We start from the raw sequence: 25,953 nt of genomic DNA on the forward strand, positions 1-25,953 counted from the left end.
ACACGCCGTATGAACACAATCGCACAAGCAGTGGAAAAATTATCTGATTTGCCATATGTGGTCTGTCTATGCATGCCAACTAATACTGGGATGGACAAAAACAGCTGGCTTCATATCAAACCTGCTACCCAACACACACATGCATGCACGCACACGCACACGCACACAGATAAACACACACATACAGTAGGGATGTGATATCAGAAGTGGAGTGGTTTGTAAGAGAAAATCAGGTCATTGCAACCCTGCATGTGCTTGTGTACATGTGCATTCAAAAGAAACATATACTGTATACTGTATATATAAAACTGTTTCTATTTATTAGGGCTGTCAATTGATTAAAATTTTATTTAGATTTAATTGCGTTAGTCGCGTTAGTTAATCACGATTAATCGCAAATTAATCACACATTTTTTATCTGTTCAAAATGTACCTTAAAGGGAGATTTGTCAAGTATTTAATACTGTGGACAAGTGGAATATGCTTGCTCTATGCAAATGTATGTATAAATTTAATATTGGAAATCATTAACAACACAAAACAATGACAAATATTGTCCAGAAACCTTCACAGGTACTGCATTTAGCATAACAATATGCTCAAATCATAACATGGCAAACTCAAGCACAACAGGCAACAACAACTGTCAGTGTGTCAGTGTGATGATTTGACTAAAACTTGACTTGACTTCCCTAAAAAGTGTCTGTAAAGGGGAGACTCGTGGGTACCCATAGAACCCATTTTCAGTCACATATCTTGAGGTCAGAAGTCAAGGAACCCCTTTGAAAATCATCAACATTTAGTAAGAAAGTTTGGAGCGTTATTTAGCCTCCTTCACAACAAGCTAGTATGACATGATAACGTGTTAATGCGTTATCATCGCGTTCACTTTGACAGCCCTTCTATTTATGCATGTCTGTATCTGTGAGTAGGTGTGTGAGTGAGTGGGAATAAAAGCATACAGGTCTAAGAGTGTGAAAGGACTCACAGTCGGCATCAGCGAGGAAGAGGAAGCTGAGGAGGAGCAGGCCCGGACTGGCAGAGTGCATCATGGGATATGTCGACACATGCATGCTGTATCCACCGTGAGCTCACTGCCTCACTGTACAACAGGACGATAGAAACAGGCCCTCACAACCTGGGGAGAGAAACAAAGGAGGTAAAAAGAAAATGCAGTCATTAGACTCGTTCCAAATTAAGAAAGTTTCAGATATTATATAGTCTGTGCGCACACACACACAGACGCGCCAACACACACACAGACGCGCCAACACACACACACACGCAGACTTGAAGTGTGTGAGTTCCCTCTGGGCCTTACACTCCAGTTCTGCAGCTGCCTCTCCTCTCCTCGCTTCATTAGGACCATACACTCGTTGCCGGAGGTGTGTTTCGGTGTGTGTGCGTTTGAGAGAGTTCACAAAGTAGCTGATGAATTGCAACTTATGGCAAACATTTAGCATTAAAGCATCAGTCGGCTTCTAAAGTTCGTTTTTTATTTCCCAAGTAAGCAACGGCCTCATTTCTTTTCCCCTGCTTTAGTTTTTTTGGCCGTTACACAATCGACAAAGCAGACTTCAATACCGGATTTCTTCCAAATGTGAGTGAAATCGGCATGATTTCATATTGATGAAAAGGAATGAATGGCTTTAACGTGGAAGGGGTGGAAGGATGGAGCGAGGGATTGATGGATGATGGGGAGATTAATGTGGGAGGAGACTGATGTGCTGGCTACGCTGCACACAGTGTTGGGTCAACATAGTGTCTCTTTCATCTTTACCTCACTTCCTTTCTTAGACTCTCTCCGTCTCTCCCTCTAGTCTTTTTACTTCCTTGTCTTTGATCTCTTCAGAGCTCTCGTCACTTTAACTTTTTGGCAGTTTCCTAAACATTCTATATATTTCTTCCTTAAATCCGAGTTTCCCTTCTCTTTGACTCCCCTTTCGCTTCCTTGTCATTCATCTCATCAATCAGGTTTTACTATCCTCCCCGCCCCCCATCGTCTTTCCTTCCCCTTTCCATCAGTCAGATGTTTTCGCCTTTTTCTTTCTGTCCCTCTCTCTGTCTCTGTGTCTGTCTAGCTATCTCTCTGCCATCTGCAGCGCCTGGTGTGAGTGTCTGGCATCAGAAGAGACAGGCGTCAGTCTGTGTCAGAAATCTCACAGCTCAAATCACATGGCGCGATGAGACATGGCAGATCACTGCTGCTGTCCAGAAACTGACAATGTTGAGTGAGAGACGCTGAGAAGTGAGCGGAGACGATGCTTAGATGTGTGAATTTTTGCATGAATGAATGTGTGGGCGGGCCTGCGCTGTATGTGCATGCATATGGACTAGCTCATGCATATGTTGATGCCTCTGTATGTGCATGCATGTGTACTTTACTGCTGACTGCCTGTGCTGAATTGCTTCTATAAGCGTCTGTTTGTGTGTGTGTGTGTGTGCATGCTTTGCAGCTGTGTGTGCCTGTGTCGTGCGTTCGTGCATGTGTTTGTGGGCTTTCCAAACACTGGACAGAGTCATCAGCAGTGGCAGCGGCAGCAGTCTTAATCCCCTCCTCTCCTGAACAAGCCATCTGATTAAAAAAAGACGAGGGGGGTAGGGGCAGAAGAACGCTGGGACCCAGAGCTCTTAGCATCCCTGCAGCCAAGGCAGCAAACAACTAAACCCACACTGGATTTTCCACTTGGTTTGGTCTGAAACAATTGCTTTGGGATAACCTAGATCTCTCCCTGCACAAATTAAGTCCTCTGCACTGTGTTTTGCACTACTACAGTGGATATGGGAACTAAGCAATACAGTAGAAAAAGGCATCATATTCAAGCACTTTGTGCATCTACCCAATACCCCGGGAAATTACTGTTTTATTTTGTTTTGGATATTAGATCTCAGTTCTATTTAAAGTTTAGTTTTCAAGGGACCATTACCATTTTCTACTTAATTTATATATATTATTAAAATTATGAATATTTAAACATTTCATTGTTCAGAGAGTATTCATTTAAGCAACGTTAATTTAAGTTTAACTTGTGTTTTTAACCAATATAATTACATTTTTGAACCCACTTACAATACTAACACAACCCCTATATACTGCACTGTATATTTTACTGTAACCTAAATACTAATTCCATTTAAAATGCATGCTAGGAAACACTCAACATAGAAGTCATGTGCATATTTGTCTAATGATGCCACATTTTTTGCTGCAAAATGAATATTAAAAAGGTAGATCACCGTTAAAAAAAGGGCCTCTTTCTTGGTGTGTGTGTGTGTGTGTGTTGTGTGTGGCCACTAATCACTATGGCTGATTCAATGTCACTGGAAAAGCCTGCATTATTTAGTATCTCACTTCACAGCATGTCACGTTAATTAAAGAGCTAAGATAACGGAGAGAGAGAGAGAGGGAGGGGGGGGGAGACAGATGAAAAGAGAGTGGAAGAGAGATGAGGAAAAAGGTGTGTGGAGGGGAGGAGAGATGGAGTAGTGTGGTAAACAGAGCTAAGAAACAGAGAAGAAAAGAGACGCAGGATGGAAAGAAGACAAAAAGAAGATAACCTGAGACACACACACAGAGCCAGGTAGTCCAGATTGTAATCTGCGTGGCTGTTGTTGCTAGTATTACCGAGGGCCTAACAGAAAGCCTCCCTCGGTGCCTGAGCTTCAGCCGCTGCCGTGGATCACAGTCGCCTCTAAGCCATTCACTTACATTAGTCCCTATCACTCAATTATACACCGTCTGTCTGGTCGGGCCTGCAGCGATCAGTCACACTTATCTCTGGGATAGCTTCTGACAGAACAAAGACTGACCCAAAGAGTGACAGACTGGCTTATGTTTTTTCACAGATCAGACAGAAGGACACATGACGGGGGGAAGAGGATGAGGGGAAATAAAAGAGGAGAGAACAGAGGAAGAGGAGGAGCATGAGAGACACAGAAAAGTTGGATTGTAAGATTCAAATTTGACCATTTTTAGCTGCAGTATATAAACCTCTCATAAAAGACACATAATAATGTAATTATAAGGACAAGTGTTTAATAATATACAGTATTTTAAATTATTATAAATTCTCCTATGAAGACATGTTTTATATATTACAACAGAGATGAGACCATGTCATTTTTTTTGGAAGTCACAAGTAAGTTTCAAGTCGCAAGTCCAAGTCAAGACTCACAAAATACAAGTCCTAAACTTTGAGTTTTAAGTCCTTAACAAGTCCTGGCTATTCACCAAATGTAATGGCATTTTAACAACAGAGTATTAATATATTAAATTTGATTAGATGCTGTCGGATTGGTTCAAACAAGACAAGTGTTGACTTGCTGGGAATGAATAGCGTTAACGTTAGTTGATTCAGGTAATGAAGGGAAATTAATTAATTTGTGGCACACTTTTTAAATAACATGTTTTTTAATCCTTGGGTTTGAAGGAAAGGTATCAAATGTTTTCAAGTCCAAGTGAAGAAGTTATGAGTCATTGGTGTTAAAGTCCAAGTTGAGTTGCAAGTTTTTTTTGATTTTGTCAAGTCGAGTCTAAAGTCATCAAATTTGTGACTTGAGGCCACACCTCTGTATTTAAACTGTGTTACATTATATTGTCATTAATTTCCTGTTTATATACCAGCATCCAGTTGTGGATGCTTCACAAGTTGTTGACAACAACATCAACTAATGTATCTGCTTATATTATAATGTGTTACAAACCATTGATGAAATGTTTGTATATTGTTTAAAATGCAAAACAAGTGGTTGAAATATAAAAAAAAGAAATTCTGGAAAATGTGCCATCTTGTCAAAATGTACTATGATGTCCCTCTTAATGGGTTGAGAAAATGTAATACCACTCATGCTTTAATAAGAAAATGGATTTTCAAATACCCATAATGCTTAAAACCACCAGTTACATCATCAACAGGCAACAATAAAAGCAATATTTTATTCAAAGTTGTTATTCCATTACTGGCTGTTTATTGGATTAACAGCTTTAATTTATTTTTGGCCCATTTAGCGGGTCATTTTATAACATGTTTTCCAGTTATTACATTATCAGGTAGTTATTACATTAGTTGCCACAGAACTTAAGAGACAAAACAGTTTATGAAGAGACGGAGCTGAGAAGTTGTGAGATGGGGAAGAAGAAATGAAAGAGAGAATAAGATCCAAAAATGGAAAGAGAAGAAAAGAAAGTGTGGGTGGATGATGAGAGAGAGGAGGGTAGACTACAAAGCGAAGGCGTCGTACAGCTGGAAGGGACGTTGAGAAAGATAGAGACAAAGACAAAAGACAGATCCTAAAAAGCATAGCTCAAGGCAAACCGTGTGCCATGGAAAAAGAACACTGAGTATCCTAATTTGATTTGATATTCCCAAAGCTGAGCCACCAAATGCAATTAGACATACTAATTAACTTATTCTATTTGCCCTGTTGAAACAGTGGCAGACTGACAGAAATGTCAATGGAGAGACAATTTGGATATGTTGCATCACAGCGCTGCAAGAAAAACAAGATAAGCTGAATGGAAAAAGCAAAGTCTGCATCCTCCTCCTTTTGCATCAAGGATGGTGGTAAAATCAACTCATTAAAGTTTCTAATAACATTTGGGCTGGTGTGGTCAATCAACGGCTCCTTTCTGTCCCGTTTCTACCTGTTGGTCACTATTTATGATACACCAGGTCCAGTTGCAGTCTTGACTATTAATATTCATAATCAGTTCTTTCTTTGTGACACCAGAGAACATAAATAAACACATAAGGCAGATAATGCTGCATAAATTGCTGTCAGTCACCAAAGTTTGATTTGACTCTTTCTATTATGAACGTCACTATAATGTAAAGTCTATGGTCTGATCACGGTCGGGGCCAGCAGGAGAAACACTACTGCACATATTCAGTGGGCTGCATACCCCGGAGGTAAAACGGGAAGCTAGAAAACGTTTGTGGCGTGTGACCAGGCGAGCAACTCTCCCTGGAATGAATAGGTGCCATCTTGGGGTTCAGTATCCAGCTCTTATTATACATCCATGGTGTGAGCACAAACCGAACCAGAACTAAAAGGCAACCATGTATCATTACTCTCTTTGGCCGGGTCTAAATTAACCAAATTACAGGTATGAAAGGACTGATGGTACATGTCCAACAGCCTCCGTCCTTTCCACGCTTCCCATTCATTGTTTATGTAAGCAGCCGTGCAATGCATTCTGGTGTGGTGGCGCGATGTGCCTTACGTTGGCCGCTCCTCATTTGTATAAAGTTGAAGTCTAGGCTACTTTATGCAAATCACGGGCTTCCGACGCGACCTGCCACCTCTGGAAACTCCCAAGAAACTTTTAAACTAATTGTTGTCAATCCAAAATAAAGACAGATTCAGCAACTCCATGACTTATTTCTTGGATAAAATGTTTTCAGAAACACATTCCGAACTATTTTCGTGCTATAAGAGAAGAAAGTTTCCAAACAAGCCACTGGTTTCCGGTTCCAGTTTGAAAGCTGGGAGCAGCAGCCAACGAGGGAAAGCGTTCGTCCAATCAGCTACCGAGCGTCTTCTGTCTAGTGGCAGCCCATCAGCGTCCAATGCTGGGAAGCGAGGCGATAAAAAACGCCCCTGGGGACATGTACCATAAGTCTCGTCTTAGTCTCATGGTATTTTACTCATTCTTCACCTCAGGTTGTAGGATTTTTTATTTTTTTTTTAGACCTGTTGGATCCAGGACTGTATTGCCATCATGTCCCATTTCCGAGAGTGCTGTGTGCTGTCTTTTGTAACCGTCTGATACTGTAAGGCAGCATTGAAACAGTTTGGTGTTTTACAAACATGACTAACTTGTACCTTAAATTCTTCTGATCTCAGCCTTTCCTCTCTCTCAATTTAGACACTTTGATTATCTATTTGAGCAACCAAAGAAGTTGAAGATGCCGGCGTGTCACTCGCAAAAGAATCAAACACACACTCGCACAGCAGATAGATAACAAGCAGTATGGAAATAAGATTTGCAAAAATGTCTCTCTCATAGCACAACAAATAAAACATCGCTGGAAATGGCTTGAAGGAAGAGTGTTTGTTTGAGGTATATGACTACGAAGCATGTGTGTATGCACACACACACACACACACACACACACACACTCATGCACACACTGATTATCAATGATCTGTCAGCTCCCCCGCCGCACACAAACAGACTCCCGAAAGAACCCCTGAGCCTGTTTTCAAGAGGAACGTTGATCTTTAAAGACACAGTGTCAGTGGGGACGGCAGCTGATGACATCACGCTGTGACAGAGATTTTAATTGTGCTTGTATATATGTAGGGTGACTCACCCATGTTTAGCAACCAACCACTGTATGTATGTACTGTACTCTAAGTATGTGTGTGTGTAAAAGTGAGTCAGATGCTGGTGTTGTGTGGGTGGAGGGAGCCACATAAATTAAATACATCAGCTGAATTTTCTACAGATTCATATGCAACACTGTTTCATTCAGTAATAAATAGGCCTGTCAATGGCTTTCACATTATCTGTGCATGACACATTAAGCGTTGTGAAGGTCCTGATTGAGCTGGAATAATGCTTCTGCGGAGATGCACATAAATATCCCTCCACACCTGCACAGAGAAGGGTGTTATGGGGTAACCGTATTAGGTCGTAGAGGCTTGAACGTCACTGAATGACCCCTGTGCACCTACATGTAGACCCGAGTAGCATGTTTCAGCTTTTAAGGTTAAACAGCTAAAACTACTGTACTTGATTAAGGTTAGGGAAAGAGCTCGGTCATGACTCAATGTTAAAAATGTTAACATGACTACGAACGTGACGAAAGGCATGAAATGCTGCAGCTAGAGCTGTAGGCAAAGACTTCCTCCACCTCAACCTCCTCATCCTTACTTTTAACTGTACTATATCAACGTATCCTCATACAACGGTTCGTATGAGATCTTATGAAAAGTTATTCATTTTTCGTGCGTTTTACTACGAATATCCAGCAACACGTAAATTTCCGCTAGTTAGATGCATAGGTTTAGGAAAAGATCGTGCTTTGGGTTAAAATAACTACAGAAATGGCGTAACTTAAATACAGAAGTTACGTGACAAATAAATCAACATTGACTCCTGGTTTCACACGGGGTATGAACAGCGATCTCCAGGGCAAAAGTCTGGTGTTTTTTGACCCATTCTTTGGGATATATATGAATTACAGTGATTACAAAAATGATGACTTGTGACTGTGCTTTAGACTTGCCCTAAAATACTTAAAATAGCTCTGATCAATGCCACACTGTTTCCTGTATTGGCTCTCAGTGTAATTTGACCAGCACTACTTTGCCCCTAAAACATAATGGATAAATGTACAGTAGTACTTTATATGAAAAGACATTGTAGGAGAATGGGATGCTGCATCATTTGCTGGAGACCCCAGTGATCCCTTAACTTCCCTCATATCGCTGTGAGAACAAATTACCAAGGAGTAGTTTTCACTGGGAGATGGAGCCCCACAAACTCGGAGTAGTCATTTGAGTCGGGCTTTCAGGACACTGGCAGAAACAAGAAATCAATAAGACAAACTGAGAGGAGAGGAAGGGAAAATGTGATTGATTGAGATGAGGATTTAGGCTGTCTGTCTGTACTCAACTTATCACTTCCTCTGGTTCTCCAACCACTCTGTCCTCACCTCCCTCCCTCCCTCCCTCCCTCCCTCCCTCTCTCTCTCATTCATTTATTCCTTCCTTCAGTCTGACTCCTACTTTTCTTCTTCCTCTCTCCACTCACCAAGCAATTCCACTCACATTCTATTTCACTGTCTTTCTTCCTATCTCCAAAGGCCCAACCAAACTATTATTTCTCATTTGTACTTGTGGCACTGGTGCTGGACTAGGGTGGAAAACGAGACTTTTTGTCGCATCACTTTTCAGGTGGTCACGATAAGCCAAGTATTACGGTAATAGTACATTGGCGATAACGTCGAAGCCTCAAGCTAAGTTCACACTACAAGCGACAAAAGCAACAACACGGCCAGCGTGGCCAGCTATATTGTCGCTGAGTCGCCATTGAAGTGTTGCCCAATCGCTGGTTGACGAAGTAATGACGTTAAACAGCATTGGGGACTAGTTTTTTAAATCGAACGGAATAGGGTGAAACAAAAACATATGATTGGTTGATGCTTCACCGCGTCATTGGAGCGCTGAAATACAGTTGAAACCAGCTCAACTTTATTTGTAATTTGTTTCGCCCAAGTGTCAGGTGTCAGTTTTCAGCTTCATGTCACCGGCTTCCATGGAAAATGACTTGTAGACTGTCACTGTGTTGCTCGTAGTGTGAACACAGCATATGGCGTCTAACATGTTGGACCTTTATCCAATCATAATCAACCATTATGTAATTCAAATGAAATCACAGTGATATGACATCCAGTAATATTTGATTATGAATTGTGTGTGTGTTCTTGTTGGCAGCCCGTTGCTTTTGATCTGTAGGTACCCTGATGAGAAGAGGGAACGCATTCCTTAACATATTTTAGTTGTACAAAAACGGTAAACTAGACTGAGATTGAAAGGAAAGTTGATGTGAAAAAGTTCACTCCGGCATTACGTCATCCAAAGCTGGATCAACTTCAAAACTCATATCTGGTTTCTCTCGAAAATAAGAGGAACTGGAATGTCAATCAAATGTCCTATTTTGGGGTTATTACATTCCCTTGCATCCAAAATAGGAATTCCACAAATTCTTTATACCATAGCCAAGGTGTAGTTATTTTAGACCGCGAGTCCAGCTTCCATTTCCATCCAGAATACATTATTCATTTTGATTTCAAACTTCACTTTGCACGCATTACTCTCTTTCTCTCTGTTCTACTTCCTTGATGTTTGAATAAGACCTTTTTTTCCGTTGGTCCTCCCAAGAAGAAGCCAAGCAAGTCGCATGAAAGCGGCCCGGCCCCAACACATGAAAGATGAAAATCCACATTGTTAAGACATTGCTGAATAATGGGTAAGACCTTGACAACGGCAGCGTTTGTGAGGCTGCCTGGATGGATGATGATGAATAGACATTTATATATCACGATAAATATTGTTACTGTTGATGTAACAGATGAGGAAAACACAAAGACAACGTGTTTGCATCAATTTAATTCAGCAGCGGTAAAGCTGATAAATACTTTCTTGGCCTCAGCAGACACGAGCACAATAACACATCCCACCAGCTCCACGGACTGCCTGTGGATCGTTGCCTCGAGGCAGCCGATTTGATTGCATCAATAGCCGTCAGAGCTGAGAGACACGGTGCCTACGCTCCCCGATTGTCAGTAACACAAAAAGTACAAATCCCACCTACTGCTGCTTTCCACCTGTCACCATTCATTTCACCTCTCTGCCTGACGTCCTCTGACAAAAGCAGCTGAAGTGCTCAAAAACACCTGGACCTGTTTAACGTCTCTATTAGTGGGCAGGATTTCATCAGCACTTTGCCAGTGGGTGGTTCCAGTTTTCCCATTCTGATGATTAAGTGTCCCAGACAACAGAGCTGAAGTGCAGGCTGAAAAAAAAGTGAAAAGTGTGCACTAAGCAGAGTGCTGAATGTGGCCAATCGAAGGGTTAAGCCAGCTGTGACTAACAGGCCCACGCTGGGCCTCTATTGGACCATCTCTGGCAACCATCCATGATATTGAGAGAGCAAGAGGGAGAGAGAGAGAGACGGAGAGGAGTGGAGTGAAGTTGAGTGGATTAGCAAGAGGTGGGGGGATGACAACATGTAATTACCTATTTACCCAGCCTTTAGTGGAAAAACCTCATCGAAGGCTAATTGAGCGGTGCATTAGTGAGAGGGTCGTAAAGATAGCAGCAGGACTGCAGAGGAGGAGAGATGGAGGGAGGAAGTGAGAGGAAGATGAGATATGAGCACCAGCTGAGGGGCAAGAAGGTTAAAGAGAGGGAGAGATGGAGGCTGAATGGTACAGTGAGGAAGAACGGGAGGGGAAGGAGTGAAGTAATGTGGTCCAATGTGTGGCGATTCTTCGCCTGTGACTGTAACAGGAGCTTGAAGCTATTTTAAGTAGCAAAGAAGCAATAATGCGATAAAAACATGCTCAAACATGAGTCCCACATTGATCAAATTGTACTGAAAAGCAAATAAGCATCAGCATTAAAATGTAATTTGATCATTTAGTAATTTTTCAGGCAAAAATGTCACAAAGTAGCTAGTACCAGCTTCTTAAAGGTGAGACAAAAAAAGCAAATTAAAGATGCCGCCTTTGGTGTGATGGACATTATTCACTTTTTTCTGATGTTTTTGTACACCAAATGATTACCTGATTAATCATGGATATAACTGTCAGATGAATTTATAATGAGAATAATTGTTAAAGGTACAGTGTGTAACATCTGGCTGCGTCTAGCGGTGAAGTTGCAGATTTTAACCTCTCCCGTGTGCCAAGTGTGTAGGAGGGCTACGGTCGCCGACGTGGAAATGTGAATGGTGAGTCAGTTGTTGTAAGAGTTGCATAGGTTGTAGAGCCGTAGGAGGATAGCAGAGCCAGTGCTTTGAGTGTGTGTGTGTGTGTACATAGATATGTGTGTGTACGTGGGAAGTGAGTGGTGAAGCAAGAGAAAGCGGCAGCAAATGTGTGTGAGCGAACTAGTGAGTTGGTGGAGCAGAAGACAGAGTTAGTTTAGCTCTGAGAATATGAAGTGAATGTACAGTTCAGTGGAAGATGCAGTTTGTGCAGAAGTAAATGCTGCAGCTCCTCAAGACCAACAGAGGTTTCCCATGTCTTGTTGCCCGACGGCTGAGTGGAGTGACGGGGGTTGACTCCGGCCCAGGCAGGAAAAGTTAACACAGTAGTTTCTCCGTTCTTGATTACTGTAGAAACATGGTGGCCGGCTCCGTGAAGAGAGGACCTGCTCCCTATGTAGACATAAACGTCTCATTCTAAAGTAACGAATAAACAAAGACTCTTATTTTCAGGTGATTATACACTAAAAAAAAGTATTTATATTATATTCCATTTCTGCCAATACATCCCCCTAATTGTTACGCACAGGTCCTTTAATTGCATTCCTAGTGCATTGTGAGGAATTTTCCCTTTCACAGTGCTAAGTTATTGATCTGTTAATGTTTACGGTGCATTTTAATGTTCTAAGTGGTCCAGGTGCCTCTACTTTATGTCTGTTGGGCAATTTGAAACTATAAGTACATCATATTTTATGAGCTTATTTTATGCTTTGCAAGTAAAATCTGAATCTGCAAAGTACCTACAGGCATCAGATACACTAAATGTAAATGGGATAAAGACTACAATATTCTCTCAAGTAACAATACTTCATAAAATGGAAATATTTGAGTTAAATACCAGTTCATAAAAAGTGCAGTAAGTACAGTAAGTACAGTAAGTAAATCTACTTATTCCATATTTCTCATATTGTCGTGCATGTGCGCTTGCATGTGTGTTTGTGCTTCTCATTGTGGCCATGATACACTGTGCCTCCAGCGGCATACAGTAGAGAGCCTTTAGTGCTGGGGGGGAAAGTGGCACGTCGGAGGCAGTCATCTCTGTAATGTGTTTTAGTACATGGATGGATGGAGGGAGGGAGGGATAGATCTATGGATGGATGAGCCTGCAGTATGGTTACGGTGTGACTGCTGTGGCCCCGTGACATGCTACACAAACTACTGTAGGCTACCAAGGCTGGACACGCATCAGGACAAACATGTGTGCTGACACAGGCCCACACACACCACACACACACACACACACAAACTTATATCTACTGACCTAGCTGGTGGGGTGACCTCCACAAGCAGGTGGAATACAGCAGTAATAATTTACAGGCCTTGAGCGGCTCTCACGTCAAATAAAATATGGATTTCCTCCACACCAGAAGCGGGCTAAAGCTTCAATAACTGGACCTTTTATCCACACAGTGCTCCAGTTATAACCCACATCCTCTTCTATTATACACTATCTAGACTGGGGGTTCAATATGTGGCGGTTCTTCTTCAGTGTGGAATAGGCAGTGCAGCCTTTTACCTTCCACTCTTTGCCCTGCATTTACCTGAAGCATGCACCCATTCACATGAACCGCCACACACACACATCCAACACCCCACGATGACGAGTGAACCTCTTGGTTTTTTGTTTTTTTCTTTAGTCAGAGGAGGAGGAGGAGGAGGAGGAGGAGAATGAGGAGGCACCACGCAGCAGTTCATGAACCCTGCTTCATGCATTCACTGAATTCCACGGTGCACCACAAGTCAAGAAACGGCCTTGCTATTGTGAGCGAAAAACACTTTCCTCCCCAATGAGCACTAAAGTGACTGATGACTTATGCCAGATAAAGAAGAGCTCCGTGTGAATGTAAGAAGTCACACTTCCTCCACGCCTCCCTCAAGGTGAATTTGTGTGGAGTGGGCAATTTAAAACATTTTTCCTTTTAATCTAACTCAGATTCGAGCTGAGAGAAAACCCCGAGGAAGATCAACATCTATTGACATATCTGCGAAAAAAGTAAGAAACATTTGTAGCACCACAGAAATAGAGCCAGAATGAAGTCAACAAGGAATAACAACAATACCACCTTGAAGGTCAAAGGGGAGGCAGTGGACAACTGGGTCCAAAAATACATTTCTTGATCAATCTTCTCCAATGTCATGTTTCAACGGCTGAGAGAGAAGGATGGGGTTACACAACCTTTTTTCCTCAGATTGATTTTGGCCAGCAGAGGAGTGGGAGTACATGAGAATGACTCAAAATAACATGCGGGGAAATGAAAAGACGCGAACACTATACATGGGTTTTTCAATGACTGGGATGTTTCTTGCAGTGCATGGCAACATGCTGCAGGATCCTTGCCAACTCTATAATCAACCATAACTATTATAATCAGGAAGACAACATGCGCTTGGAACTATCTTGCATATGTGCATATGGTGCTGACAGTTTAAAGCAGGGAAGACGTCTGCTGAGAAGTACCGCTAAATGCTTGTTTCTCCTTAAATAAATGTCTAATGTATATGAGCAGAGAAATGTATGCTAAGTAAGGGATAATGTACAGCGAGCCGGTCATTGTTGTGAAATAAACCCCGACAGTTGCCTTGTATCGCTCTGAAGGGGTTTATTTCACAACAATGACCCGCTAGCTGTACATTATCCCGCTTATTACACGGCTACTTACTTAAGAAATCAATAATTTGACACAAAAATCAGAACTGCGTCCATAGCAACGGTCTGTTATACATAGCAACGGTCTGCTATAATGAAATAACAGACCGTAGGACGCTGTGATTGACCAATCAGAAATGAGTATTCATCAAAGCCGTGTAATATATACATGCGAGGATCACAAAATGAATCTAGTACTGTGCTGTGATTGGCAGATTATCTGGCAATAGCATTGTGCTTTCCTGCGCTGTGACAAGAGTGTAGACTGTATATAAAGATGAACGTGTGTGTGTGGATGAAGCGATGAAGTTATTGAATTTTATTCCACCGTGCTTTCATGCTACACTGGTAACAGAAAATGAGCCGGACAAAGTCGTCACTCATCTGGCGATAGCAATTTGCTTTACTCCGCTGTGACAAGAGTGTGTGGATGAAGCAATAAGTTGTTGAATTTGACTCACTTAGCGGCTGGCTAGTTGGCTAGCAAGCTTGCTAAATCCACTTTCATGCTGCACTGGTTACAGAAATTGATCTCACATGGGAAAAGTTTTCCTCTGCCAGAAAACCTCCTAAGGTTTAGGCAACAAATCTACTTGGTTAGGTTTAAGAAAAGATCATGGTTTGGGTTCAAATAAACCCTTTGTGGCAGAAAGCCCTGAAGGCAAACTTCTCCCGTGTTCAAAATGAGCCAAACAGTCGAGTACTACGAGTACTAAATAACAGCCAATCACAGCAGAGTGGGGCGGGACAAGGTGGAACACTCTTGGGAAAAAAAATAACACGTGATAAACACTTCGTCACATACAGTCACATAGATTTCACATATGCCAATTCCTCTGGCTTTCTGTGGGAACATTACTGTGTCGTTTTCATCCACATGCTGCTGGGAGTACGGAATACACAAAACCTAACATTTTCCATTGGTGGTTACTTTTTATGGATTATGAAGTTGCATAGCTCGGAAGCACGGAGGTCTGACGACTGGAGAGAAGGGGGAGAGAAAAGAGACAGAAGGAGAGAGAAGGTCTCATCCCTCCAAGTTAAAAAGAGACACAGGAGAGAGAGAGAGAGAGAGAGCAAAACCCACATCCCCTCTGGCTCAGTAATTAAGACTGGGGACAATAAATATGTAATGGGGGCTTTTTTCCACCAAGTGCGGCTGCTTCTCCTTCTCGGAGATGGGACCGCAGGGAGACAGGCCCAGGAAGAACGACTAAGTACACTGGCCATTAAAAATGGATGCAAAGAACGCCGGCCCTGACTGGCCCCGTCGACCAACCACCTAGGATGTTGTGATGGGAGTTGCCGTGGTTACAGGGCTCCCAAATGGTCCTTGGTTGTCAGGGTGAATCAAATCAGACATCTGAGCACCAGAGCCAGCGCCTCCACCCTTCTTAAGCTTGCTGCTGCTGGGGGCACCACAACTCAATGATGTCATTGAGGAAGGAAGTTTAGACCTGCAGTGTGTGTGTGTGTGTGTGTGTGTGTGTGTGGTTTGAGGATGTGCGTGTAAAAAGAAGAGAGTGGGAAGGAGAGAGAGGGTGAGCAAGACAGGATGGCAGAAGAGATGGAGAGACTGACATGATTCCCCAAACAGCCTTCTAAAAAAGTTCTGGTAGTGACTATCAGAGCTCCATCTGGATCCAGCGTGTTATATAACTGCAGCGTTGCTTATTCGAGTTCCATGAGTGAAACTACTGTAGCGTTAAACAGATTTGAATCTCACTGCTTATTGACTTCAAAAATATGACTTGCGTCCTACATAGATCTATCAGTGATGTGCGTTAGTGCAAATTTGTCAAGAGACTATTCAAAGAAAGTGAAATAGAAAGGAAAGGAAGGATATTTTTCAGAGAGAGAGAGAGAGAGAGAGGGCATTGATGGAAGAAGTACTCCAGGCCTTTAGCAATAGGAAATTCGCTTATTCGTTTTCTGGTGGAGAGGCAGATGAGGAAATTGATACCACTCACATTCAAATAAGGCTACAGCCAGCAGCCGGTTATCTTAGCTTAGCAGTAAGACTGGAAACTGGGAGAAACAGCTAGCCTGGCTCTGTCCACAGGTAACAAAATCCGCCTACCAGCACCTCTAAACCTCACCAATTAAGATATTATATTGCGTTTGTTTAATCCGTGTAAAAAAACAAAGTGGAAAAACGAACAGTGGAAGCAGAAACTTTGCCTGGCTCTCAGCGACACCCAATATATTTTTTTTGTGCTAAACTAAGCTTATCATCTGCTGGCTGTAGACTCAAACTGAATGGACAGATATGAGAGTGGTATCGATCTTCCCATCTAACTCTCTGCCAGAAATAAAAGGTCAAACTACTCCTTTAAGTGAAAGAAGTACCACAATGACTGTAACTACTCCATTACATGTAAAAGTTAAAGTAGCTCTATTATCAGCAAATTCTAATATCAAAAGTCTTCTGAATAGACTAAGAGACACAAGATCATGCGGTGCAGCGAAACGCAAGTCCTCCCATTCATTGGGGGTATGGGGGTAATGCACATGGGCTGTGGCTGTGGCGGCCGCAGGGGGTGCTGAAAAAAACGTAGTGACCTGCGGCGGAAAAATAGAAACCGAATCAACTTTTGGAGAAACGCAACCCGGCGTCACGCTACAGTGACTAATCACGTAACCGGCGAACCAGAGCTGTACAACCCAGTCATGAGGGAACAAAAGACGTTAATGGTCGTGCAGTCAATGAGCCATTAAAGTGACTCCCACATCGCCGCACAACCCAGAGGTGAATCACCGCACCGCCTGATCTGGTGTGAATGCCGCCTAATTTATACTGATGTGTTATTTTGTAATCATTGTTATATTATTACTGATGTAAGCAGCATCCAATTGAAATTAAATTGCATTTTTTCTGTCTGCTGCAGCTGCATTCTGCATCTGCTCTGTAAATCACATGTCCTGTGGTTTTTGTAAATTTGATTTGTTTTGGTTTCGTAGTTTAAATGTGATTTCAGTCGGACGTACAATGTTGCAGCTAGTTGGGATGCAGCCAGTCTGTTGTAAAGTAAAGTAACTACAGCTATCAAATATTGTCTTGCAGTATTTCCCTCTGAAATCTAGTGTTGTATAAAGTAGCATAAACTAGAAATACAACCTGAGTAAATGTACTTGATGAACTGCAAGATGAGGCAAAGTGAACTTGAGAGAGAACCAGAGATACAGAGCAGTGTATGCTGTGTGATGCCATGCATGCATACAGTATGGTATGGACCATATGTGCATGTGTTTCCCTCTCTCTGTGTGTGGGTGTGTGTTTGTCAGTGTCAGTTTGATCTGTAGGCCTCAGAGGAGAGAAGCCCTGTATGGTGCTGTATAAGTTATAATAGCTAGCGACAGCAATGCAGAGCATGTCTTGCAGTAGAAGGGACTGGGGGGCCACGGGGAGAATACTAAGGAGGAGAGGGGGTACCATCGGGAGCTTTCTCTCACACACACACACACACACAACCCCACCCAAACAGCCTGATATGTGACATGCATTGCACGCCAACATGCAGTAGACCCATGTTCTTAGTTGGCCATAACATGAAACACCTCTTCTTCTAAGATGATGACATAAATGTTGCATGGTACTTTGCAGCTTCATGTTTGATAAATGCACTCACAACCACACGTTAGAGATAGATGGATGTAGAGAGGCCGCTGTCCTCATTTCTATGTGTCACTGATGCTCCTAATGACGTCATCGATCATAACACCGCACCATTGGAGGGGATTTAGGAGTCAGGGGTCAGGGAGAAAGCCTATAGGCTGAATGAGAGTACATTACACATGTACTGTAAATGCTCTCCACTCTATAAACTATTACCACAGAGGGCCAAACATCAACTGCTTGAGCCGTGATCACTTGTGGAATTGATTTCAGGGTTAAGGGCTTATGTATTGAAGGGACATCCAATAATGTGCTGATACTGAGGATATTTGGGCTCCCTTTCAGTGCCAGACGGTGCTTTTTTTTTTTTTTCAGGGATAGAGAGGAAGGAAAACTTCATAACATGCAGCAGCTGCATCCAGATATTTTGGAATGCTCCACCTCAAGGCAAGAGAGAGAGAATCAGCTGTTTGATGTGCTGCTCATGGTCACACTGTATAGGTTCAAAATACACATTTCTCCAGAACTGATTCTAAAGCCACAGAAATACACTTCAATGTAAACAACCCAAAGCCTCTCACAGTGTGACCATCATATTAATGTAATCTATTACAAACACGAGATTAGTAGAATTTATGGCATAAACGAAACGACTCGGCTTAACCGATGCAAGTCTATTGCATCCATTACATCAGTTTCTCTTCATAGGATTAGCAACGCATGTGACTACGGTTCACCACAGGTTCATTAATACAATATCGCTCTGTTCGAGTTGGTAAATATGATGTTTTGTGTCATGGACGGCCGGAAAAACACAACACATAAATATTACATTGAAGGAGGAAGAGGAGGTCACACACTCAGAACTCTGAAGCAGTGTTTTGATTTTAGATTTGTGAATCAACATTTTTGCACATCTTGCCTTTTTCACATCCAATATAGTTCTAAAATATGGCCACCGAAAGAGCAAATGAGTTTCGATGTCAGTATCAATCAAAATGATAAAGTCAGCCAAAGAACAGTCAATGGTAATGTAGCTTACATTTCTGGGGCCAAATTGTGTTGTTTGGAGTATTTCCATTGCACCTATGAATACGAGGGCTGTCCTGAATATAATTTTTTGGGCTTCGTGAGAAATATTCAAAGATATTCGAAGCAAGCTGACATGTTCTTCCGTCTGTCTGTCTCCATCCCCCCCCGTTTCAGTGCCCGGGACAGCACAGCTGACGCACTATTGTACACACACGCACCTCTACACACCACAAACAGCGATATCCGTCTGAGAATAACTAATAATAATTAATGTTGAATATGAATAATGAGTAATGTTATGGGATTATTCCTTATTTCATGGGCTATTTTGGGATATATACTTTATTATTACATACTTATATTAAGAAAAACTCCAAAGCATTGAAATACTGATTTGGTGGTTGATTACCGTGGTGATGGTCGAAGCTTTGAAGCTTCGAAGCATCGGGGTCAGCCCGAGTGGATACTGAAATTTGCTGAATATAGACGATGTGGCATCACGTTGGCACAGCTGTCTGTAATTGTAACTGTGTAATGGACTTCCATCACAGAATTTTTTTCTATCTTAAGAATCAAAGAGACGGAGCTTCTCTCTTCACTCACCATTTTGCACAAATTTTTTGACTTGCGCATGTGAAGAAATCCCACTTTATAATGGCCACACATACCGCAGTATCTACTGTCAGTAGTTTGTGGAGAAATTGTAAGGACATACAAAGAGCATACAAAGGTCTTTACTTCAAAAGAAATGTGGTTTGATGTGCAGTCAGTGCACTTCTCTTCTATAGTCCCTCTTCATAAAGACCAAACTCCTCTCCTCCTCCTTTTGACCCTCCTTGGAAGCACACAACAATGAAAAATGCTCCTCTTATATAACACAACACAAACTTGCCTCGGATAAACACTAATATATATATAAAAAACAAGACTCATAATCATAAAGGGACATAATGATCTAATCTGTCACTTCCTCAAAGTCTGATAGGCCAATACATCAGCACATGGAAAGTAATCTGTCACGGAGCAGCGGCAGGTTATGGCAGTGTGCTGATGGATAGGAGCGCTGGATAGAGAGGATGACTGAGTTGCCCTTGTCGGAGTTATGAAAAGGAGAGGGGAGAGGAGAGGGAGGAGGGGTGGGGGGGCGCAACAAGACCAAAATGTGTTCTGAACAGACTCGTTTGTCACGCTTTGTCATCGAGGGACATCGAGGCAGCCAGTGTGTGCGTATACAGTACGACGTGCGTGTGTGAGAGAGTCAGTATGGGTTTGGCAGTATATGTGACAGCGTGTAATGAGTGTTAATTATCGCACTGACTGCTCACTTGAAAATAAATATTGCTTAAAGGGAAACATGTATAAAGTGAATCTGTGTGTGTGTGTGTGTGCGTGTGCTTGAGCTCCCATTCAAGCGTATATGTATGTGTTGTGGAATCCAAAGCATTTGACCCCAATCTGTGTCTCTGCATTATTTATAGTCCAATGCCAGCTTCCCCTTTGTTTGCTTTTCAAAGCTTGTCTGAGGAAGCGAAGTGTGTGGGAAAGAAAAACGAGAGATATGACAGGAGGAGTATTCCAGAAAAGAACACTTTTTTCTGAACAAGCTGTTTTGCCTCTCTCCCTATGGGTAAACACAGCAAATCACATCAAAAGCATTACGGCTAATTGATTGCTCTGGACCTTCCTATAGTTTTCCCAGAGGGTCTTAAACAGTTGGGAATATGAAGTTACTGCAGACGAGGATTTCACCGAGAGCGCCGTTCTTACACACTGCACCGCTGTACGCACCAGTAAATGCACTTTACAGTCCCTTTTCTCTTTATATCTGGCACACACACACACACACACACACACACACACAGAGACACACCACAGTTGCCTTCCCCGGGCCTAGCTGGCAGGGCAACAGTGTGCATCCTCAGAGACCCGCTGGGCCAAATCAATGGCAGCCAGCAGCCTTCCACAATGAGCGCCACCATTTTACTGGCTGTCACCCAGCGCAGCAGAAAGGCAGCTAAATAGTCTGCGAGGAGAGCGGAGCAGAGCGGCACGGCTAGGCTGCTCACAATGAGCACACGCCACGACAGGAAAACATATCACTGTGTTGCAGAGTGTGTGTGTGCGTGCGTGTGCCCTGGGCAGCCAATTTGTTTAGCAATGTATGCTGCTTGTGTGGTTGTGTGTACTTGTGTATGCATGCATGAGTTGGGCAGTCCATTTGGGGTAAGCAAGCTTATCATAAACTGCCTCACTTATGTGTGTGTGTGTGCGTCTGTGTGTGTGAGAGCGATAGAGTGTGTGTTGCCTGTGTGAGTTGATGCCAATATGGAGGTTTGTTGAATTCCAATCAGAAAGATGTCGCTTTGCAATTCTCATTCGGATGATTGTTCCCTTTCATGTGGTCTAGCGGGCGGCATACGTTAAGCTCGCCTGCAAATAAATCACCTCCCCACACACACACACACACACACACACAAACACTTTATCTGTCATTATGTCTCTCAGTCTCACACACACTGCTGGCATGGCAGACTGGTTTCTAATCGGTGAATCAGCATATCAGCCAAGAAATGTCAGATTACGTTATAATCCTGCGTTTTAGTGCCTTTAACTCCGTGCACATGTGTGTGTCATGGTTCTGACACTGGCCTATTATGTCTGTGAAAAGGGAGACGACACACACATTCGCACACGAACGACAGCCTTTCGCGCACACGGACGTGCACACGCTCTCTGGGGAGCAGAGACAGTTTTGGGGTCAGGAGGTGACGGAGCTGTGCGGAGGGAAGGGGATCAATCTGTGCTGCTGTGACTGGATTCTGAACCTTACTCAAGTATCACTGTGTCGCTCATAAAAACACTGCAAAAAACAACTGAGGGCCAATTAAATTTCTATAATTAAGTTATTTGATGACCAGAAGCTGCTTAATAAGCTCTCTCTGTGTGTCTCCTAAAATGTCTCACATAAAAGCAAGACTTTGTTATAATATAATTAAACGGACAGTGTTTCGCGGTTTGAACGGCACCACAAAGAGTCGCAGCTTTTTGTTTTCATAAACCCAAATTATTATTCTAATCCTTCTTTCTTCATTCATGCATTATGTGTTTTCTATTTACTTACTCGTCTTCTTAGATAGAATCTGTTTTGCGGTAATGAATTACAAGGAAGACGTAGAAAAGCACAACACCATCCTCAGCGTTAAGCTATAACGCTGCATATATTGGTAAGAAGTAAAAAAAAAAAAAAAAAAAGTGGCTCCATTGAAAAATACGCTGCAGTTTATTGACGTTCAAGCCGAGACAGGAGCAAAGCCCCCGTCTGTAACTCTAGAAGACAACCTTGTTATTTTCAATAAAGCTATTACAGGAGCTTCTTATGAAACGCACGGGAGAGTGCGGCGGTTGGTTAGGTGCCTCTTTGCTTTGGCCGGGAGATTCAGAGGATGCACGGGGAAAATGATGCCAATCTCCACACCAGGGGGATGTATTAAATGGCAGGTCTAATTTAATATTGCAATATTGAGAGACCTGCTAAGGCACTTCCTGTGTCTAAAGGCCGTCCAGGAACGGAGGAGTTGAGGAATTGCAGAGTAAGGGGTTTGGGATACATTAGAGAGGAAAGGAAGTGATTTCATAGTGCATGTTTACAAGGTGAGGGATGGGCACTGTAGAATTATGCAAAGGCTGTCCGTTGGTATGTTTGCATCTAACGCATTACCATGTCTTAGGGTATTAGCGTTACTGTTTATTGCATTCACTGACTGTGACACCGTATCACATTACGACCAGTTTTCCCCAAAGGGATGAATGAGGTTTACATGTTCCAAGACACATAAACATGTGCAGATCTGCTCTATGTTGAACATCTATACATGTACTGTAGTGTTTGCCCTTCACACAGACACGCTCACACATTCTCATGGTCAAATAAGTGAAACGCATACACTGGATCCGCCAGATACTGCAGGACATTTCAGGTCAGGTTTGTAAATTTTGCATTCAAGCCTGTGGCTTCCTGTCCTCTGAGGACAAGGCAAGTCTAGTAATTTCAAATGTTTGGTGCTTGTAAAGAGATTATTCATCCTCGTGCACACACACACACACACACACACACACACACACACACGTGCGCGTGCACAGGGACGCGCATACACATGCCGACACGGCAAACGTTCAAACCTCATCGGAGGTCAGATCGTTACACACAGAAAGCCCCCGCGCAATCAAGACTTAACAGTAAAGGCTGAGGAAAAACGGCACATACACACATCACACATCATTTAATCCCAGGTGCCTTAGGGATTCTGAGGGAAATGGGGAGGCAGAACATAATTCCTGAACACGAACAACAAGAAATGGGATTTGTGTTGGACTCTCAGCCCCCCCAGAGAGAAGGACAGGGGGAAACGAATAACAACAGGATGAAGGATGAACGAAGGGACAAAAGAGAAAGCTCAGCTCAACGGTCTTATCCTGATTCAATTGGCGAAAAACAAACAAAACAGACAATCAAAGTCATTAATTACAAATCTACAGACAAACAGTGGTGAGGGCTAATCCTGGACAGGCAGAAAAAAAAACAATCTAAGTGAGAGACACTAATAGAATTAATGTGTGGTGGTGTGAGCCGTTTTGAGGCGTCCAGTTCCTGCTTGGCCAAGCTGTTGGATATGGAGCGGTGGGGAGACTGGGCCAAGGACCGGAGCTCTGCCATGGCAGGGACAGCGGAGGTAAAGACTCCCACTGAGGATACAGAGCAAACACTCTCGACTCATATAATGGACTGGAAAATTCCTCGTATTAATCCGTGAAATGTTCATATAAATGTCTGTGTTGCTACTCCATCGCTGATTGATATAACACAATAGTGACTCACACTGGCTTCACATAAAAGGCTTTTACATTTACGGTTCTCAACACCTGGAGGTGGGGAGCTCTTTCCAAGAGAAAAAAAAACAAACTCTGGCTCATGTAGTGATCTACATCTTTCTCCTGGAACAGCAAAAGTGGTTAGAAGAGTTCGCATGAGCAGTGATAACTACATAAGAAGTGGACGTAGTCACCGTGACGTCACCTATTGGTTTGTGGACTATCGTTTTGAAGCCTTGAGTCGTCGCTATCTCGGTTTTTGCAACCAGAAGTGACACAGGAGGGTGGAGCTAAGTACAACTAAACGCTGAATAAGACATTTTTAGGCGACCAAAAAGTTTATAATTAACTTTCATGAATTGAAAACACGCTGTGAAAGGGTTAAAGTTGTAAGACGAAAACACTCCCAGACCGGACAACGCAGTGGTAGCCACCTGTCAATCACAAGGTAGCCACACCCTAAAGCATACCCTGCTTTATGGTCTATTTGACTCTAAATGGGACCATCATTTACTAAATGAACATCATGCTGTATTGAAGAAAACTTGAAACTAGCAATTAAGACCATAAACTCATGTTTACAATGTTTACTGAGGTAATAAATCAAGTGAAGTAGGGTCATATTCTCATAGACTTCTATACAATCAGACTTCTTTTTGCAACCAGTGGAGTTGCTCCCTGATGGCTATTAGAAAGAATGCAAATTTAAGGCACTTCTGCATTGGCTTCACTTCTCAGACCTTGGAGTTGTTCATTAATAGCTAACACAGCTGAATGAAAAAGATGAGCACGACCTACAGAAAGTTCTTTAAGAGAAAATCCAAGGCTGCCCTGTGTGATGTTTGACTGACACGTCTGAAAATAAAGTGAAATACCACAGCAGTCCCCGCGTAGGGCCAAAGATATCGTCAAAGAAGAACAAAAAACAAAGATTTGGATGGGTGCCAATTTAAGTAAATAAAGTTTCATATGCTGTCTCTTCAGAAATTGGAGCGAACAGAGTCGTCTGAGAGCCCTATCTTCGGATCTGACGCTGTGAGGAAAAAAAGAAAAGCCATGACAGCGATTTCACAGACATCAACCGAGCTTTACGGCCGTGTCGATGGGACAGTGATTAAAGGGGCGGATAATAAGACGTAATGCAAACACATGTCACACAGGCGCCACTGTACGGAGGAGAATGGAGGAGATAAGAGAGGATGTGAGAGGAGGGTGGAAAACTCAAGGAAATTACAATGAATAAATTATCAAACAAATAAATAGCTTTAGAAGACGGCGAGGAGGACAGAGGACCTCAGGACAGAGAGGGCCATAGGAGAGCGGCTGTAAACAGCAGCAAATCCTCTGGCAGAGAGAAAGAAGTGATGTGGAAGTCCTGCAGCCGTGCCACTAAGCCCCCACTGCAGATTAAACTGTGTGGTAGTAAGGAGGGGTGGGGAGGCGAGGGACGGATAGAAGGAGAGAGAGTCAGAAAGAAAGACCTGCAGAGGGAAAATAAGGCTTTGTGGTCTGGCACCAGTTTTGCTATGTCAAACCATCATGCGTGCCATGGGGATAGGAGGGAGTAAAAGAGAGACAGGGAGAAGACGATAATTGACGTAGGAGGACAGGCAAAAAGAAGACAAAGACATTAAGAGTGAGGAGGAAAGTGAGTAGGAAGAGGAGGGAAACACTTCGGCTTTGACCGTGGGAGGCTGAGCACGTTTGGCTGAATATTGTGTGTCTGTCTGTGTGAGTTTGTGTAAGTGTGGTTGGAAACTGGAATTGTTGTGGTCGGGCCCGGCTCCTTCAGAGTGTCTCCCTCTGATTGGAACATCGGGGGGCCGGGGGGATGAAGGGATCGCCCCGACCACAAACTCTGTCTCTGTCATTGTCTCTCTTTCTTTCTATTCATCTCTCTGAATGTCCTCTATTTCTGCCTTTTCCTCATTACACATATGCCTCTTCTCTGAAGCACCCGAAACACACACACTAGGCGTACACAGCACATGCAATAAATATGGAAATCCGCTGCCATGTCTCTGTTATTTATGGAATAGTAAACATAGTCTGCTTGCTACGTACTGCCACTACAACACTTTGGTAAAAAGAAAAAGGAAAAGGAAACAAACCAAGCAGTTTTGTACTGAGAATAAGGAGAGACAGAGCGAGAGAGCAATGGAGGTAGATGGAGAGCTACAGCAGGAAAGAGAACAAACCCCGCCTGAGTGGAGAACAGCTGAAAGGAGGGAAGTCTTAAGTTAAATTTTTAATATCTCACCATATGCTCCTCTCCACAGGTGAAGACAT

The 25,953-nt window shown here is 42.8% G+C and overlaps 1 protein-coding gene across 35 annotated transcripts in view; it reads right to left on the bottom strand.

Annotated features, from left to right (window-relative positions):
* The window catches only part of ptprdb (protein tyrosine phosphatase receptor type Db), a 172,227-nt gene that overhangs the window by 72,440 nt on the left and 73,834 nt on the right, over positions 1-25,953 (bottom strand). For all 35 annotated transcript variants that reach the window (XM_037764653.1, XM_037764651.1, XM_037764647.1 and 32 more), the window contains one exon: positions 989-1,138. In XM_037764653.1, the coding sequence (XP_037620581.1) occupies positions 989-1,073 (85 nt within the window). In that variant the 5' untranslated portion in view covers positions 1,074-1,138. The remainder of the gene's footprint in view (positions 1-988; positions 1,139-25,953) is intronic.

The sequence above is a fragment of the Sebastes umbrosus genome, chromosome 3, assembly GCF_015220745.1.
Source record: "Sebastes umbrosus isolate fSebUmb1 chromosome 3, fSebUmb1.pri, whole genome shotgun sequence".
Lineage (NCBI taxonomy): Eukaryota > Metazoa > Chordata > Actinopteri > Perciformes > Sebastidae > Sebastes > Sebastes umbrosus.